Genomic DNA, 18,685 nt, shown 5'->3' on the forward strand with positions numbered 1-18,685 from the left:
GAGAAAATTTAGAAGCGTCTCTGATATAGTAAAATTAAGTGTTGCTTCATCAAGCATACACACATAGGTATGTGCATGTTTGGGTTACAATGTAAAATCTCTCTCTTATTGAAGTTTGCAATAAAAAAAGATCAAATTTATAGTATAAAATCAACTATAAATAAATGGCACACTACAAAAACATAACCAAACGTTCACAGCATTTACTACATTTCTGGGTAAGTGTTGTGAATTTTTTTGCTTCACGCTTTGTCATTGTTTTAGTTTATGATATGTATACATTACTTATAAAATCTGAGAAAAGCAGCTGGGCATGGTGGCTCACGCCTGTAATCCCGGCACTTTGGAAGGCCGAGGGGGGCGGATCACAAGGTCAGGAGATTGAGACCATCCTGGCTAACATGGTGAAACCCTGTCTCTACTAAAAATACAAAAAATTAGCCAGGCATGGTGGCGGGCACCTGTAGTCCCAGCTACTCGGGAGGCTGAGGCAGGAGAATAGTGTGACCCCGGGAGGCAGAGCTTGCAGGAGCCGAGACCATGCCACTGCACTCCAGCCTGGGCGACGAGCGAGACTCTGTCTAAAAAAAAAAAAAAAAAAATCTGAGAAAAACTATATTGTAGCATTAATTTTACTTTCACAGAACACTATGAAATTTTCTTTTTCTTTTTTTTTCTTTTTTATATAGTGTCTCCCTCTGTTGCCCAGGCTGGAGTGCAGTGGCACAAACAGCTCACTGCAGCCTTGACTTCTTGGGCTCAATTGATCCTCCTGCATCAGCCTCCCATGTAGCTATAGCTGGGACCACGAGCCCATGCCACCATGCCTGGATTTTTTTTTTTTTTTTTCAGAGCTGAGGTCTTCCTTTGTTGCCCAGGCTGGTCTCAAATTCCTAGGCTAAAGCAATGCTCCTGTCTTGGGGTTACAAAGTGCTCGGATTACAGGCGTGAGTCACTGCCCCCAGTAATAATCTTCGATTCATATAGGGGTTCCCTAGCACTTAAAATTCAATATGGTGTTATGCAGAAGACGAGGGAAGAAATCAGGAGGAAAAGTTCAGAATAACAGAATGTTAGAGCTGACAGAGTCCTTTTTTAGAAAATTAATCCAACCTCTTCTTTCGCAGAAGGCCTTGAAGCCAGATTGTTGGGATTCAAATCATGGCTTGATCATGTGTTCACTGTGTTACCCTGGGCTAACTTCTCCATGGCTTGGTGGCTTCATCCATATAATGAGGTTAATATTGTCTACCTGAGGCCAGGCACAGTGGCTCACGCCTGTAATCCCAACACTTTGGGAGGCAAAGGCAGGTGGATCACAAGGCCAGGAGTTCAAGACCAGCCTGGCCAACATAGTGAAACCCCGTCTCTACTAAAAATACAAAAATTAGCCAGGCGTGGTGGCACGTGCCTGTAGTCCCAGCTACTCAGGAAGCTGAGGCAGGAGAATCACTTGAACCTGGGAGGCAGAGGTTGCAGTGAGCTGAGGTCGTGCCACTGTACTCCAGCTTAGGCAATAGAGTGAGACTCTGTCTCAAAAAAATAAATAAAATAAAATAAATATATATATATATACACACACATATATAGCCTACCAGAGAGTGTGGGGGTACAAATTAAATGACATGTGTAAATTTCCAAGAACAGTGGCAGGCACTCAGCAAATGCTTAATAAAAATTTACTTGTGTTATTGTTGTCATTGCTGCTACTGATATTGATACCAAGGAGGACATGAGGTCCAAACACCAAGAGTGGCTGCTGGTTGGGGGTGGTGACTTCGTTGTCTCCACCCCACTGATGACGAAACAGGTTCAAAGTGGCTCTCCAGGACAGCCTGGGTTTACACAGCTGGCACAGACTTGCTGCATGTTAAGGCCGGAGGGGATCTTTGCAAGTGCATGATTTGGATATCTTCACTTTACAAATGAGAAAAGGGAGGCTCAGAGAGATTGAATGTCTTCTAAAGGTCACACAGCTTGTACATGATGGGAACTAACCTGAGACACCCAGTTCCCTGCCCCACATTCCCCTCAGCCTGAATGTTCTCATATAGAAGTGACATATTGTAAATGCTAAAGGATTTTAGATGAAAATATAAAGATTAACCCAACAGGCTCTCAAATAGAACAAGGTGGAACAGACATGAGCTAGAATTATAAGCCAACTACAGTTAAATTAAAACTTTAAATGAACTACAGCCTATTAACCACAACCTACCATTAGACTTCTATGAATTTTTAAAAGCCATACTTTTACTAGAAAGAACTGGTAATAGAGGTTTAATTAAAAACACAAGCAGAGGCAACCATCAATCTTCTGTAGTTGAAAACAAAGACATTTATTTCTGCAGCAAACTGGACCGTGAGAAATGGCCATCAGAATTGATCACCGTGGGTCTTACAAGTCCCTGAGTCATGGAAGAAACCTTTAATTATGCTCAGTACACATCACTTATGAGAGATTCAGGTTTTGGAAGATTTTCAACAACAGGGGGCTGTCTGGCTGATGCTGAGTTGGGTGGCCCTGCAGTTCTTTGGAACCTGCACTCCATCTCTGAACACTGTAGACTCTGCAGGTTTCCAAGACATTCCAACATGGCAGAAGGGCCACTCACCTCTCTCACCACTCACCTGTTGTTATGTTCCCAAAGCCCAGGGTGATGAGCCGTTCCTTGTGCTCATTGAGTTGGTGCTTTGACTCATTGAGGACGCTGTTGGCCCACAGAAGCAGGTTGGTGAACACCGAGTGGATCACCCCAAACCTGAAAAACACAAGGACTCAGTTCTCAAGCAGCCCTGGGAGAGCCTCAGGCACCATGGGGTGAGACAGACATGTGCACACAAATACATGGCTCCTTCTTAGCCATGATTCTGGTTTCACCTGGCAGTTCAGGCTCTGGGTGGGCCCCCTGCCTGGCTGGGTGGGGCAGATCCGTGGAACCTTCCAAAACCACAGAACCTTGGCATTCAGCCTTAGTCTTGAACTTGCCAGTACTCAACTCAATGCCTATAGGAGATCAAAGAAGCTGGGTCTTGGAAGCAGAGCTAGAGGGATGAAAATTTACTAAAAGCAGACAACCCACCCCACCACACCCCAAATCTTTTTCCCAGAAAGGAAGAGGAGAGGAGAGGAGAGGAGAAAACAATGAGGGAAAGATGAAAGAGTACCACTGGAAATCTGGAGAGCAGGTCCACCCTTACTGCTGATTGGCCAACCCCAACCATCATCCACCCCCTCTGCCATGCCACCTACTTCTAAGGACACTGAAACAAGCCAGAGACTCCTTGGCAGCTAGAAATGGCCATTCTGGCCAGTGAGATGTGAGCTTTAGTCTACTGGGCACTACAGAAAAGCTTTTGCTTTCCTGACAAAAGAAACAAGAATAAGAAAAGTCTGCTATGGTCCCTTTCTCCTTTTTATCTAGCCTTGAATGTGGACTTGAAGGCTGGAGTTGTGGCGGCCATCTTAAGACCATAAGACTGGCCAGGCGCGGTGGCTCACGCTTGTAATCCCAGCACTTTGGGAGGCCGAGGCGGGCGGATCACGAGGTCAGGAGATCGAGACCATGGTGAAACCCCGTCTCGACTAAAAATACAAAAAAATTAGCCGGGCGTGGTGGCGGGCACCTGTAGTCCCAGCTACTCGGAGAGGCTGAGGCAGGAGAATGGCGTGAACCTTGCACAGCTTGCGGTGAGCCGAGATCGCGCCACTGCACTCCAGCCTGGGCGACAGAGCGAGACTCCGTCTCAAAAAAAAAAAAAAAAAAACCATAAGACAGCCGGCTTGGGCTAAAGCTACAGCCCATTGAGGATGGCAGAGTGGAAATCTAGAAAAAGCCTGCTTGGTAATGACATTGCTGAGCTGTGGGAGATCCAGATAGGCTCAAGAATGAGCCCATGGTCATACAGGGAGTAAGCAGCCACATGGGGGGTTGTGGAGTTGGTAAGCAGCAGAGCTCTTCCCAGTCTGACTCCAGAGCCCTGCCCTTGGCTCTGTGCCATGCTGCCTCCTAAGGCAGAAGATAGAAAAGAGAACTAAGTGGAAGGTAGACCCTGGACTCTGGGTAGCAGGCGAGATATCCATGGGGAATGCGGTCCCCATAGGGTCACTGATTTCTTCAAATACTCCAAAGTCTTCCTACACCTGCAGGCTTAAGATGTATTCACATTGGTAGCTTTCAGGGTACTTAGCAATGTGCCTCGCAGGTAGCAGGTGCAGCAAACACTGGTGATTTGAGAGAGGTATTCTTTAAAAATTTCTGTGGAATTGATCACTCCTAAATTGGAGAGCAGAGGCCCACAGGAAGCATGATTCTGGTTTCACCTGGCAGTTCAGGCTCTGGGTGGGTCCCCTGCCTGGCTGGGAGGAGCAGATCCATGGAACCTTCCAAAACCACAGAATCTTGGCATTCAGCCTTAGTCTTGAACTTGCCAGTACTCAACTCAATGCCTATAGGACATCAAAGAAGCTGGGTCTTGGAAGCAGAGCTAGAGGGATGAAAATCTACTAAAAGCAGACAACCAAAGAGAACCCTCGTCCATTATCTGCCCACGGGAAAAATGGTGCAACCTCATCCTCAACTTTGACCCTGCCTCTCCTCTCAGTTTTAACCTCAGCTGATCTCTCTGGGGCTCTCTCGGGAAACTGCAGGCAAAACCTTGCCTCATTTGAATCCTGGCTTCCTTTGGCATAATGTCCAAGCACAATTGGAGAAGGAAACAGAATCCCAGGGTGTCTGAGTCAGGTGTTTGCCCATCTGTTTGCCCCTTGCGCTTGCGCAGTTGCTGTAGATCATGGCCAGCCTTCCCCGAGGCGTCTGGGAAGCATTATACAGAGACTTTGACAAACACAGACAATGCTGTTTGCCTCATACTGGCTGGCTTTTCTTTTACTCATAATGCACACAGCTCCCCTTTCTTCTCTCATTTTTCCTGGTCCAAATGGCACTGTCCAGTCCCAGGCCCACGGAACTCAAGGAGGTAGCACTGTTGCCACGCATGACTGTAAACTGTTCTGCCACGCAAGCTCCCTGCAAGCTGGCAGCCCCCTGTTGGCTTAATCTGGAAATGATCCACAAACAAAGGGCAGACGTCATTTTCTCATGCCAGGCTGCCTTTCTCATCACTGGATTTGACAATCCCAGACTACAGTAAAGGGAAGGCTCTCATGAGCCATTTCTAATCTCAGTGTATGTTTCCTTCATCTGTGTGTGTGTGTGTGCATGGTGCCTTCTTTCTTTTTTTTTCTTTTTGAGACGGAATCTCACTCTGTTGCCCAGGCTGGAGTGCAGTGGCGCGATCTCAGCTCACTGCAACCTCTGCCTCCTGGGTTCAAGGATTCTTCTGCCTGAGCCTCCGGAGTAGCTGGGACTACAGGCGTGCACCACCACACCCAGCTAATTTTTTTTGTATTTTTAGTAGAGATGGGGTTTCACCATATTGGCCAGGCTGGTCTCAAACTCCTGACCTCGTGATCCGCCCGCCTGGGCCTCCCAAAGTGCTGGGATTACAGGCGTGAGCCACCGCGCCTGGTCCTACATGGTGCTTTCTTACGTGGTAACAACACCTTGCAGTTAGGAGATTCACTCCATTACCCTGTTGATTCTTTCCTTGCATCCTCACCAGCCCCTGGGACAGTGGTGGGTGGACCTAGTAACAGATCCTACACTTGCTGAGTGCCTGTTACAGGGTGCTTTACATCAATTCCTTCATTCAGTCCTTGAGGCAGGCTATGTTATTTCCTCTGAAAGAAACCAATAGATTCTTCTCTACAATACTGAAGATTATCAAGCGGCAGAAGGTTAAAAATGCAGGGGACATTGCCTCTCCCTGTGCCTGCCTGAAGGCAGGATGGCAATTCACAAAAACAAAAGATCTTGCTACCTCCCCTTCCTTTCCTGCATACAGAAAGAGATGTGAGTTTTGTTCTTACTGGGGACAGCTCTGGGCTCTTATCAGCTCAGAAAGGAGGCCAGCAGAGATAAGAGAATCCGGGAGCAAACTTAGCTTTGTTTTGTCCTTATAGGATTTATGGCTCTTTGTTAAAATACTGTCTAAGCAAGGCCCGTAAACCACTGCCTTAAGAGAAATACGTTAGAACTGAGGTCCCTCCCACATGATGGGCACACAGCAAGTGTCAATAAACTCCTGCTAGTTTTTCTCTTGTTAATCTGATCTTTGTTTTCAGGACAGCATCTCAACTGAGAATTTATGAGGGTTAAAAAAAGAAATTACGTTTTCTTCCCTTCATCTCCTCATCTTTATAGATGAGGAAACTGAGGGTCATAAGGGAAAAGTCTCTAAGATGCAGATTCAGATTCAAAGTTCAAGCCCATCCCATGCTACTTCTGGACCTGTCCCATGGAGAAGCCAAAAGCAGCAACCCTCTTCTCTCGGCCAGAAGTGAGAGCTTAGCTTTCAGGACCGAGTGGAGAGTTGGTCTGTTTTTATAACCAAAGCAAGATGGCAGTGATGAGTTTTGATAATTCTAAATGAATGCCAAATTCAACATATAAAGCAATTACCCACAATTTTTACCTTTCCAATGTTTTGAAAGACTGGATAATATCCTTTGCATGCCCCCAGAGAAAATATACCTAGATGGAAATAAAGAAAGAAAAGAAAAATCGGTGAGACACTCATCTTTACACTTGCAAACTTGAGAAGCTATAAAACTCAAAGAAAAGGTATGAGAAAATGCTGGGACATCAGTGACCTCCTACTCCATCTTAGGTGGCAGTGCCACTCCTCATTGGGGACAATGATCCAGGAGTACTGTGCAGAAAAATAAAGTGAGGCCTCTTGGTTCAGGAAGAAATGGTGCTGCAATCGATTAAGGATGTCTTCTGTGATATGGGGTGATGGAGGATGTCTGCTGTGGGACAGGGTATGGAAGTAGTAGCCTGCTTGACGTTAATCCTATAACTAGTTTATATCACATGTTAGTTTTCATCCAAGAAATATTCACTGTACAGTTACTCTGTGCTAGTGGCCAGAAAGGAAATGTTGAGAGCTTTAAATAAATAATGAAATTGATTTGGGCTGGTCTTTTATTTCACTCTGACATATGCTAGGCAGTCCCCTGGCTATGCAGTCACTAGCAGCATACAGGGAAGGGATTGAAATCATGGATGCTATATAGTATCAGACCCGTGAAAATCCTGACTTCCTCACCGAATAGCCCATGGCCTTGGGCAAGTCAGGGAACCTTGCTGAATCTGTTTTCCCATCGGAACTTACCCTAGAGGGTGTTGTGAGCAATTAAATGAAATGATCCATGTCAATCACTTAGACTAGCACCTGAAGAAGCCTGTGTGTTTTCAATAAATATTCTCCACTGTTAACTCACTAATTCACTGAAATTGTCTGAGCTCCTCCTATATAACAGGCATTATTTGGGCTTCTAAAATGTTTTGGGCTTCATTTTAGAGATAAACACATATTGAGCACCTACTGCAAGCCAAACACTGCTAGGCATTTTATAAATTTGTCTTATTTAATCTTTATTCTCTAGTTAAGAGTTATAAAAATAAAATCAGACAGTACAAAATAAAATACACTTACACATATCACCTCTTTCACATTCTTTTACCTAAGATTTACTGTCTTACTCAGGAATACACATTCAGGGCATTAACTGTCTTGAAACATCCAATAATAAAAACAGACAGCAGTGACTCCTTGTTAAAGCATTCAGCCCAATAATAGGGAAACAGTTAAGTAAATTAGCAATTATCAATGATTTGAAACTAGGCAGCCATTTAATTGATGCTTTTTATAAAAACTACCTACCAACATTGAAAACTTTTTTTAGTGAAAAACTTGTAATGGAAAATTCTATACCCACAAACTTTGAGAAGACTGTACACTTTAAGTACAAGGAATGGAGGAAATACATAAAAACAATAGCAAATGCTGGTTTCAGTTGATTTCCTTACAGGTGCATTTTTATTATCTTTCCCATTTTTTCTCAGTAATGTTACATTATATTTTTTAAAGAAATGCTTTTTGCTTTTTTTTTTTTTTAGAATTACCATACGGTCCAGCAATACCACTTCTGTGTATATATATATATATATATATATACACACACACACACATATATATATATATATATCCAAAAGAAGTGAAAGCAAGTTCTCACAAAGATATTTGTCCACCCATGTTCATAGCAGCATTATTCTCAATAGCCAAGCGGTGGAAGCAACTGAAGTGCCCACTGATGGATGAGTGGATGATCAAAATGCAATATAAACCAAAAAGTACCTGAGACAGGTCTCAATCAATTTAGAAGTTTATTTTGCCAAGATTAAGGACACACATCTGGGAGACAGGTCTGTGCCTTTCCTTACAGATGATTTTGAGGGCTTCAGTATTTTAAAAAGAAAGGGCAAATACTGGGAAACAAGGAAGAAATTTTTTTATAAAGGTGTGGGTAGATAAGAGGTAAATGGTTGCATTCTTTTGAGTCTTTGATCAGCCGTTCACATGTGAGAGAGGGTAGAGGAACAGTTGCTTATGCATCCGTCTAGCTCAGTGAACCTGCATTTCTACTAAGATAAAACAAATGTCGGGCACAGGAAGCCATCAGGTATGCATTTGTCTCAGGTGAGCAGAGGGATGACTTTGAGCTCTGTCCTTTATCCTGTGCCTATGAAGAGCGGCTATCCATTTACGTTGTGAGGGTGAAATTTAACACAGCTGTTTTAGGGTAAAGATCTTGGAGCCCACGAGGAATTTCCTAGTGGACAAATTGTGAGGGAGGTTTGTAGCTTTTTAAAATCTTTAAAATCTTTGTAGCAATCTTTTTTAGGAATAGTATGGGAGGCAGGTTTGCCTGACGCAGTTCCCAGCTTGACTTTTCCCTTCGGCTTAGTGATTTTGGGGCCCCAAGATTTATTTTCCTTTCACAGTGGTATAGACATACAATGGAATTTTACTCAACCTTAAAAAGGAAGAAAATTCTGATACATGCTACATCATGGATGACCCTTGAGAACATTATGCTGTGAGAAATAAGCCAGACACAAGAAGACCAATACTGTATGATTCAATTTGTATGAGGCATCTAGAATATTCAAACTCATAAAGACAGAAAGTAGAACAGAGTTTGCCAAAAGCCGGAGGAGGAGGAAATAGAGAGTTGTTTAGTGGGCTCAGAGTTTTTTTGCAAGATGAAAAAGGTCTGCAGATTGGTTGTACAACAAGTGAATGTACTTAACATTAACGAACCATACGCTTAAGATGACTAAGATGGTAAATGTTATGTGATTGTCAACCTGAAAAAAAAAAGACACTAGAGAAAATTATCACTAAATATGTTGGATTTACTTGGAAATAGAAATAGGAATTACGATCCAGAATGCATGGAATGGCAAGCCATCAGCGCATTTGGTGAGGGAAGGGTAAGGAGGAGCTGTTATTAGCAAACAGAGATTTACATAATCCACTGAGAAAAAGAGTTCATCGTTTCTAGAGGCTCAAAGCCAGAGTTGTCACCAGTTCATTGGTGGAGATGCCAGTGCTGGGAAGCGTTCTTTCAAGAGCATCTTATCTGCTTTACTGCAGTCCTAAAGGATGTCTAGTGATGTCCAGCCTCTTCAAAGCAGGAGATGCATAAAGGGTTTTTAGAAAGTCCTTGGAAACACTTTGTATCTCAGACACGTAGGCAGGAGTCCCCCTCTCCTTGGTGCTTTCCCAGGCCTATTTTGCCTGGGTCTGACAAAAGCGATTTCATCCTGATATCTACAGGTTTTTCAGTATTTGCCACAATTTTAAAATAAATACTCTGTTTTTTAGAACAGCGCCTAATTGTTATATATGTATATATATGTGTGTGTGTATATATGCATATATATGTGTATATATCTGTATATATATGTGTGTGTATATATATATATACTTTTTTCCATTCTCCAGTCATCTAATGTAGCAAAAGCACGTGGTTAAGTGTCCAACAGGTATAGAATGATTAATTCATTGACTTGCCTGGCCAATAAAATGCCTTAAATTAGAAAGCTAGGATCTCCAACCCACCAACTAAGAGGGATATTTTGAAAATTCACATCTATCCCGGTCATTCTTCTGCCTAAAGCCTTCAGTGGCTCCCCACTGCCCTCAAGGTGAAGCCCAAGCCCCTAGGTGGTGGTCAGCCTTGACCAAGAATTTGCTGCACACCTAGCCCTGTGCCAAGTGCTTTTCATACATCTGTGCTTTTAATCTCTACAACGAGCCCATGAAATAGGTACTGTGATTGTCCCCACCTTGCAAGTAAGACCCATGAGGCCCAGAGAAGTTAAGAAATTTGCGTGAAGTCACACAGCTGTGGTCAGAGCCAGAGTCATGCAATCTGACCAGAGTGCAAGCTTACAAGCCCTACACCAAACAGGGATCCAGCCTGTGCCCACACATCACCCCCCTACCCTACCCCACTGTGAGGAAAGACTGCACATCCCAAAGACACCCTCTTCCAGTGGCCTCTGACCCACTACCTCTGTGCTCCTCCCTCTCTCACAAACGGTTCTGGGACCTTCCCTGGCAGAAATCGACCCTCACCCCAAGCTGCCGAAATGCCCTCCTTTGTGCTCCCTCATTGCTCTGAGACACTCTGGTCAAAGCACTGAGCCCAGTGTTGTCAGTGTTTTGGGGACTGTCTCTCACCTAACTGACACCCCTATGGTGTGTGCCACAGACCACGGCTTTGCACCCTTGTATTCCCCATGCTGAGAACAATGTTCATCCAGTACTTAAAGATGAACTGCATGAAAAATGAATGAATGAACGAACGCAGTTCGTTCTGGCCTCATTAAAGCTTTCCACATTGTCACTGTATCACTATAGGGCTCTGTCTTCATGGGATTTGGCTCCCCTGGAATGAGCAGCCAATTATCTTTGATCAGCTTGGGCTGCCATAACAAAGGACCACAGACAATCAGCTTCAACAACAGGAATTTCTCTTCTCAGCGTCCTGGGGCTAGAAATCCAAGATCAAGGTGTTGCTTCCTTTTGAGGCCTCTCTCTTTGGCTTGCAGATGGTCAATTTCCTCCAGTGTCTTTACATAGCTGTCTCTTTATGTGTGTCTGTGTCCTTCTCTCCTCTTCTTATAAAGACACCAGGCCAGGCGCGGTCCCTCACGCCTGTAATCCCAATACTTTGGGAGGCCAAGGCAGGTGGATTGCCTGAGGTCAGGAGTTCGAGACCAGCCTGGCCAACATGGTGAAACCTCATCTCTACTAAAAATACAAAAATTAGCTGGGCCTGGTGGCAGGTGACTGTCATCGGAGCTACTTGGGAGACTGAGGCAAGAGAATTGCTTCAACCCAGGAGATCAAGTTGCAGTGAGCTGAGATTATGCCATTGCACTGCAGCCTGGGCAACAAGCAAAATTCCGTCTCAAAAAAACAAAAAATAAAGACACCAGGCATATTGAATTTGGGCCACCCTAATGATCTTATTTAACCTCAATTTCCTCTAAACGACCCTATCTCCAAATACGGTCACATGCTCAGGTACTGAGAATGAGGGTTTCAGCATATGAATTTCCCAGGGGATACAACTCAGTCCATGACAGCTTTCAAGTGCAAGGGAGCCCCTCCAAATGAGCCCCTCGGCAAGCTCAGTGATCCCACCATGCCACCGTGGAGCTAAACTGTTTCCAGGCTCACTGGGCATGTTCTGTCTGTTAGCTTCACTATTTGGGAATGTGTTTGATCTAGAGAAACACTCCAAGGCCATCCAGTGCTGTCTGGTAAGTCAGCTGGGGGTACAAGCTGAAGGTCACTTTGGATAAAAGACGAAGCTTTAAAAATGTCATCCCTGGTTTTCTAGAGGTAGAAAACTTTCCAAAGAACCTTCTCAATATCCAAAAATATTTCCAGCAATGGCAGTATCACTAGAACAAGTTCATGGTCTTCCAGGGTGACTTGTCAGGAAGAAAATAATCATTGTGTCTCCGCAGTGACTTTGAGCAAGTCACTTGTCTTCTCTGAGCTCCAACTTCTTCGTTAGAAAAAAATAAGAGCAGAGCCTGCCATTTGCAACAACACGGGCAAATCGGGAGGACATTGTGCTCAGTGGAGTAAGGCAGACACAGAAAGAAAACTACTGCATAATCTCACTTATATGTGGTATCGAGAAAAACGTTTTAATTGAATGCATAAAAACAGATGGCAGAAGCTGGGCATAGTGGTGTGGGCCTGTAGTCCTAGCTACTAGGGAGACTGAGGCAGGAGGATCACTTGAGCTGAATTCAAGGCTGCAGTGATCCGTGATGGCACCCTGCACTCCACCCTGGGCAACAGAGCAAGACCCTGTCTCTAAAATTAAATTAAATTAATAAATAAAAACAAAATAACCTAAAGAGTAGAATGGTGGTTGGAGGGGAAAAATCAGAAGATTTTGGTCAAAGGATACAAAGTTGCAAATACGTAAGATGAATAATTCTAGAGATGTAATGGACAACGTGAAGACTATAGTTAATAATATTGTATTGTATACTGGAAATTTGCTAAGAGAATAGATTTTAGGTGCTCTTACCATACCCCAAAAAAGAAAGGTAATTATGTGAGATGACAGACATAAATATGCTTGACTGTAGTAATCACTTCACTATGGATAGGAATAACAAAGAATCATGTTGTATACCTTAAACATATACAATAAAAAAGAAAAAAAAATGAGGCTGACAATTCAATAGTTCAGATCCTGACTCTGATAACATTACCACGGATTTCTGCCAAGGGCGAACACTACCCTGAAAGCCCATCTAACATTCTTTTCAACCATGAGATTTTTCTGACCCTAAGCTATGTATTTAAATTATATTTATCAAATCCTTACTTCTGAGTCACACCAAGTTTACCAGTGCTGTGGGAAAAAAATCCTCATATATTTCTAAAAGATTTTAATCCCCAAACGAGAAAATAAAAGTGTTTCCATGACCCAGAGGAGGCACTGCAATGGCAAAAGGTTTCCATGTAGGAAGAATATTAAATTTTTTAAAAATATAAAACTGATTTTGGCAATAACAGGTTTAGTCTGTTCGTAGAGTTGCATAACTCTACGAACAGACTAAACCATTGAATTGCACAGGTTACATGGATGAATTATATGCCATGTGAATTCTCTCAATAAAGCTGTTACATACCCAGAAAATAAAATTCCCTCAAGCCTTTATGGTAGACTCTGGCTTGGTAGAATTTCCTGACGCTTCATCATTAGAAGTTCTGCCTCATAGGATCCCTGCAACAATGGCCATGGGGACACAGAGTTTTATTTTGCAATGGAGGCAGCTGAAGAACTAAGCCTCAGAGACAGACTTCAGTTCACCTCAGTTCACTTCCGTTCACAGTTGCTCACACTGGCTCCACTTGCCGCACATCTTGATGTTACAAGTTTCTACACAACCTGGGATACACTTCACAGGAATGAGACAACATAAATAAACATCAGTGGTTTACCTGCAACAAAGTGTGCACTGAATGGGTGACAGGGAAAACTCCTTCAGTGGCTGATAAACATTCTGAAAATCCAATGAAGTATCCAATTTTAAGGCATCCCAGGATGATGGTAATGACTGCAAACAATGTGATACTACCTAAATGTGGCATGAAGGGGGAAGTGGAAACACACACATTCCATTAATATACATTGATGTCATTTCAAAATAAATTATATTATGTATTAAACCCTTATGTATATGGTCAAATGATTTTCCACAAGAGTGCCGAGACTATTCAATGGGAAAAGGGCAGTCTTTTCAACAAATGTGGTGGGAAAACCGGATGTCCACATGCAAACGAATGAAGTTGGACCCTCACCTTTCACCATATACAAAAATTAACTCAAAACAGATAAAAGATCTAAATATAAAAGTACAAACCTTTTAAAAGAAGACATGGGGGAAAGCTCCATGACATTGGCTTTGGCAATAATTTCTTGGCTATGACATCAAAAATGCAAGCAACAAAAATTAAAATAAATAAGCTGAACTACATGAAAATGAAAAATTTTTGCACATCACAGGATGCTACCAACAAAGTGGAAAGACAGCCCACAGAACTGGAGAAAACAATAGCAAATTATATATCTAATAAGTCATTAATATCCACAATATACAGATTTGTTTACATTAAATGCCTCATATAATGAAATCCTACAGTACTGTCCTTTGGTGGTTGAGTTTGTTTTACTTAGCATAATGTCCTCATGGCTCATCCATACTGTATCGTGTGTCAGAATTTCCTTCCTTTTTAAGCGGAATAATATTTTGTTGTATGTCTATACCTCATTGCGTTTATCCATCTATCTGTTGATGGATGCTGGGTCGCTTCCACCTTTTGGATACTGAAAATAATGCTGCTTTGAGAGAATTTATAGAGAATTCTTATATATTAACAACAATGGGATGGGCACAGTGGCTTGCACCTGTAATCCCAGCACTTTGGGAGGCCGAGGAGGGTGAATAACTTGAGGTCAGAAGTTGGAGAACAGCCCGGCCAACGTGGTGAAACCCATCTCTACTAATAATACAAAAATTAGCCTGGTATGGTGGTGCATGCCTATAATCCCAGCTACTTGGGATGCTGAGACAGGAGAATCCCTTGAACCAGGGAGGCAGAGGTTGCAGTGAGCCGAGATCATGCCATCGCACTGCAGCCTGGGCAACAAGAGCAAAACTCTGTCTCCAAAAATCGATCAATCAACAATGACAAAAGCCAATTTAAAAATTGGCAAAGGACTTGAATAAACATATCTCCAAAGAAGACATAAAGATGGCCAGCAAATACATGAAAAGATGCTCACCATCACTAATTATTAGAGAGATGCAAATCAAAACTACAAAATACCATCACACTATCAGGATGGCTACTATGAAAAAAAAGAAAATATTAGAAAATAACAAGCATTGGTGAGGATATAGAGAAATAGTGCTCTGTTGGTAGGAATGTAAAATGGTACAGCTACTATTGAAAACAGTAGGGAGGGCCTTCAAAAATTCAAAATACTATTACGGCATGATCTGGCATTTTCACTTCTGAGTATACACCCAAAAGAATTGAAAGCAGGGACCCGAGGGGGTGTCTGTATTCTCCTGTTCATAGCAGCATTATTTTCAGTATCCAAAAGGTGGAAGCAACCCAGCATCCATCAACAGATGGATGGATAAACACAATGAGGTATAGACATACAACAAAATATTATTCGGCTTAAAAAGGAAGGAAATTCTGACACACGATACAGTATGGATGAGCCATGAGGACATTATGCTAAGTAAAACAAACTCAACCACAAAAGGACAATACTGTAGGATTTCATTATATGAGGTATCAAATGTAAGCAAATTCATAGACAGAAGTAGAATGGTGGTTGCCAGGTGCTCGAGGGAGGGAAGAATGAGGAGTTAGTGTTTAATGAGGACAGAGTTTCAGTTTTGCAAGATGAAAAAGTTCCGGAGGTTGGTTGCACAACAGTGTATATGTACTTAATACCACTGAGCTGTACAATTAAAAACTGGTAAGTTGGTAAATTTTATATATATAAATGCATGTTTTACCACAATTAAAAATATATTAATAAAATAAATTCTAGCTCAGGCATGGTGGCTCATGCCTGTAATCCCAGCACTTTGGGAGGCCAAGGTGGGAGGATCACTTGAGGCCAAGGGCCTAAGCAACCCCATCTCTACCCAAAAATAACATAATAGTTATTTCTAAATAAATAAATAAATTCTACTGTTGAGCTGCGAAGGTAAAACTAGAAGGCAGGTGCTGTGTCCTGTTCATCATTGTACCCACCCCATAGCCCAGAGTCTGACAAATGATACACAATCAACAAAGCCTGGTCCAATCAACAGAAGGCTTTTAGAAGCTTTTTCAAAAAGGAGCAATCTAAGAATGTCACTGCTCTACTCAAAAATCTCAGTTCTCTAATCCTAAAATCCTGTTCTCTAAAGAATAAGAGTGCAGCTGGCCGGGTGCAGTGGCTCACACCTGTAATCCCAGCACTTTGGGAGGCCGAGGCGGGTGGATCACCTGAGGTTGGGAGTTCGAGACCAACCTGACCAACATTGAGAAACCCCATCTCTGCTAAAAAATACAAAATTAGCAGGCATGGTGGTGCATGCCTGTAATCCTGCTACACAGGAGGTTGAGGCAGGAGAATCACCTGAACCCAGGAGATGGAGGCTGCAGTGAGCAAAGATCGCATGATTGCACTCCAGCCAGGGCAACAAGAGTGAAACTCTGTCTCAAAAAATATATATATTAATAAGAAATAAGAGTGCAGAGTGTGCAGGTCATACAGGTATATAGGAATTCTCTGAACTGTCTTTGCAACTTTTCCATAAATCTAAAGCTTTTCTAAAATAGAAAGTTTATTTATTTATTTATTGGAGACAGGGTCTTGTTCTGTCACCCACGCTGGAGTGCAGTGGCACGATCTTGGCTCACTGCAACCTCCACCTCCCAGGTTCAAGTGATTCTTGTACCTCAACCTCAATCTCAAGTACCTGGGATTACAGGCGTGCACCACCATGCCCAGCTAATTTTTTGTATTTTTAGTAGAGATAGGTTTTTGCTATGCTGGCCAGACTGGTCTTAAACTCCTGGCCTCAAGTGGTCTGCCTGCCTCAGCCTCCCAAAGTGCTGGGATTACATGCATGAGTCACTGAGCCCGGCTGAAAATATATTAAAAAAAAAAAAATAGATGGGTTAAGGGCTCTATAGCAGTAGCTGAGGAAGGGCCTGTGCTGGGTGTACTGAAGAAAGGAAGCAATCTTTGATAATATAATGAGCATGGTTTTGCCCAAAACATAAAAACAAACTAATAAAAAATTTGCATATAAAAAAGACTGGAAAGGAATATACAAAATACATTAAAAAGACACTTGGTGACAAACGAAGAAATGAGTGAGAAAAATGCAGGGATCATGAGCACCTGATCAAGTCAGAGTTCCTCATCTCTCTCCTGGGCTAGCATTGACCACCATTTACACATTTGCTCCTACCAAAGGGAGGAAACTGGACCATGTATGACATGCATTAAGGCACTGAGCAAAGAGGAGGGCATGAGCCGTAACACTGGGCTATAACGTTACAGTCCCAGCCTGAGAAGCCTCCTCTGAAAAGTAATACAATCGCCTGGCACTTTTCCACTGCTCAAAGCCTTATAGAAACAACTCTAACTCACATTGATTTTTTAATCCTGGAAACACCCCAATGAAATCAGAAACTCTGTAAGAGTGGAGATTCGATCCCAGTGCTTTGAAATGTTTTGACAAATACGTGGTTGGTTTTAATTACAAAAAAACATAGCAAGATGAGGCAAGGCAGCGTGGTTGAGTGGCAAGACTACAGGCCTGAAAGTACAGAGACCTGGACACTCACAGAATACATGAGTCACTTCCTGCTCCCAGCCTCAGGATTCCCATACAAGAAATGAGGATGGTCTACAGCAGTGGTTCTCAAACTGGAGACTGCATCAGAATCACCTGCAGGGCTTGTTAAAACACAAACTCCCGGGCTCCGCCTCCAGAGTTTCTGATTCGGTAGGTCTGGGTGGGGCCCCAAAATTTGCATCTCTAACAAGTTTTCAAGTGGGGCTGCCACTGTTGATCTAGGCCCCACTTTGAAAACTACTGGTCTAGACCATCTCTGTGGTTGACATGTCAAGGGTTCAGTAATAAATACTTTACATATTTTCTTATACTCTTTAAGTCCTCCCTTTCTTCCTGTGTTCATCCATTCATCCATGGATTCATTCACCCAGTTACTTATACAACAAATACCCTGGGGACTCCTACTGTGCATGAGACATTGTGCCAAGGGCTCAAAGACAGACATACGAGATTGCTGTAGAAACAAAAATATACAAGTATAATATTGCATAAATTGGGGTGTGCACAAAATATCAGAGAGATGAGCTGGCAACAGACTTTCTCTGTGCAGCCTGGGAAACCAGAAGACAGTGGAGGAATGTGCCGCAAGGAAAGGACTCCTCCTCAAAAACCTTATTCCCAGCTAAGATGTCGCCCATGTGTCAGGGCAAAAGGCAGAATGATGTTTGAAGTATACAAAATGTAATTTTTTCAACAACTATTTATTGAGCAGCAACCATGGGCCAGGCATTGTCCCAGGCGCTGAAGATATAAAGGTCAATAAAATAGAGTATCTGCCCTTGAGGAGTTTCACATCTAGTGGGGAAGGCAAAAAATAAACCAGTAAATAGTAAACATATAAAGAATGTCAGGAAGTGCTAAGTGCATGAAGAAAAGTAAAGCAGAAAAGGGGACTGAGGTTGAAGGTACATGGGCAGGAAAGGAGGTGATTGTTGAACAGAGAACAGAGGGTGAGAGAAAACTGTCATCCACATAACTTGTCTGACAAAGGACTTTAACCAAGCAGCTTGTGAACTGGAAGAGAGTCCCCAAAAGAGGGGAAGATGAGGAGAAGAGCAAATTATAGTGACCAATCAACTTTGTGGAAGGCTAGAGGAGGGTGGAGGTAAAATGGATGGAGAGACAGACGGAGATAGATAATTAGATTAATAGGAGAGAAAAGAAGAACTTAAATTCAAATGGATAAACTGCCTGAGATGTGTAATTTGCATGCCCTATAAAGACTTGTCATACAGAATAGACATCTTGAGGTGAAATTCTATCAACTATCTCTACAAAACCCATAAGTT

At 42.7% G+C, this 18,685-nt stretch overlaps 1 protein-coding gene across 1 annotated transcript in view; it reads right to left on the reverse strand.

Moving 5' to 3' along the window:
- OTOP1 (otopetrin 1) overlaps positions 1-18,685 on the reverse strand; it is a 38,895-nt gene that overhangs the window by 11,203 nt on the left and 9,007 nt on the right. The window contains exons 2-4 of the mRNA XM_003258485.2: positions 13,459-13,595; positions 6,538-6,596; positions 2,632-2,762 (exon numbers count right to left, since the gene is read on the reverse strand). Coding sequence (XP_003258533.1) covers positions 2,632-2,762; positions 6,538-6,596; positions 13,459-13,595 — 327 coding nt within the window. The remainder of the gene's footprint in view (positions 1-2,631; positions 2,763-6,537; positions 6,597-13,458; positions 13,596-18,685) is intronic.

Source organism: Nomascus leucogenys, chromosome 20, assembly GCF_006542625.1.
Source record: "Nomascus leucogenys isolate Asia chromosome 20, Asia_NLE_v1, whole genome shotgun sequence".
Classification (NCBI taxonomy): Eukaryota; Metazoa; Chordata; class Mammalia; order Primates; family Hylobatidae; genus Nomascus; species Nomascus leucogenys.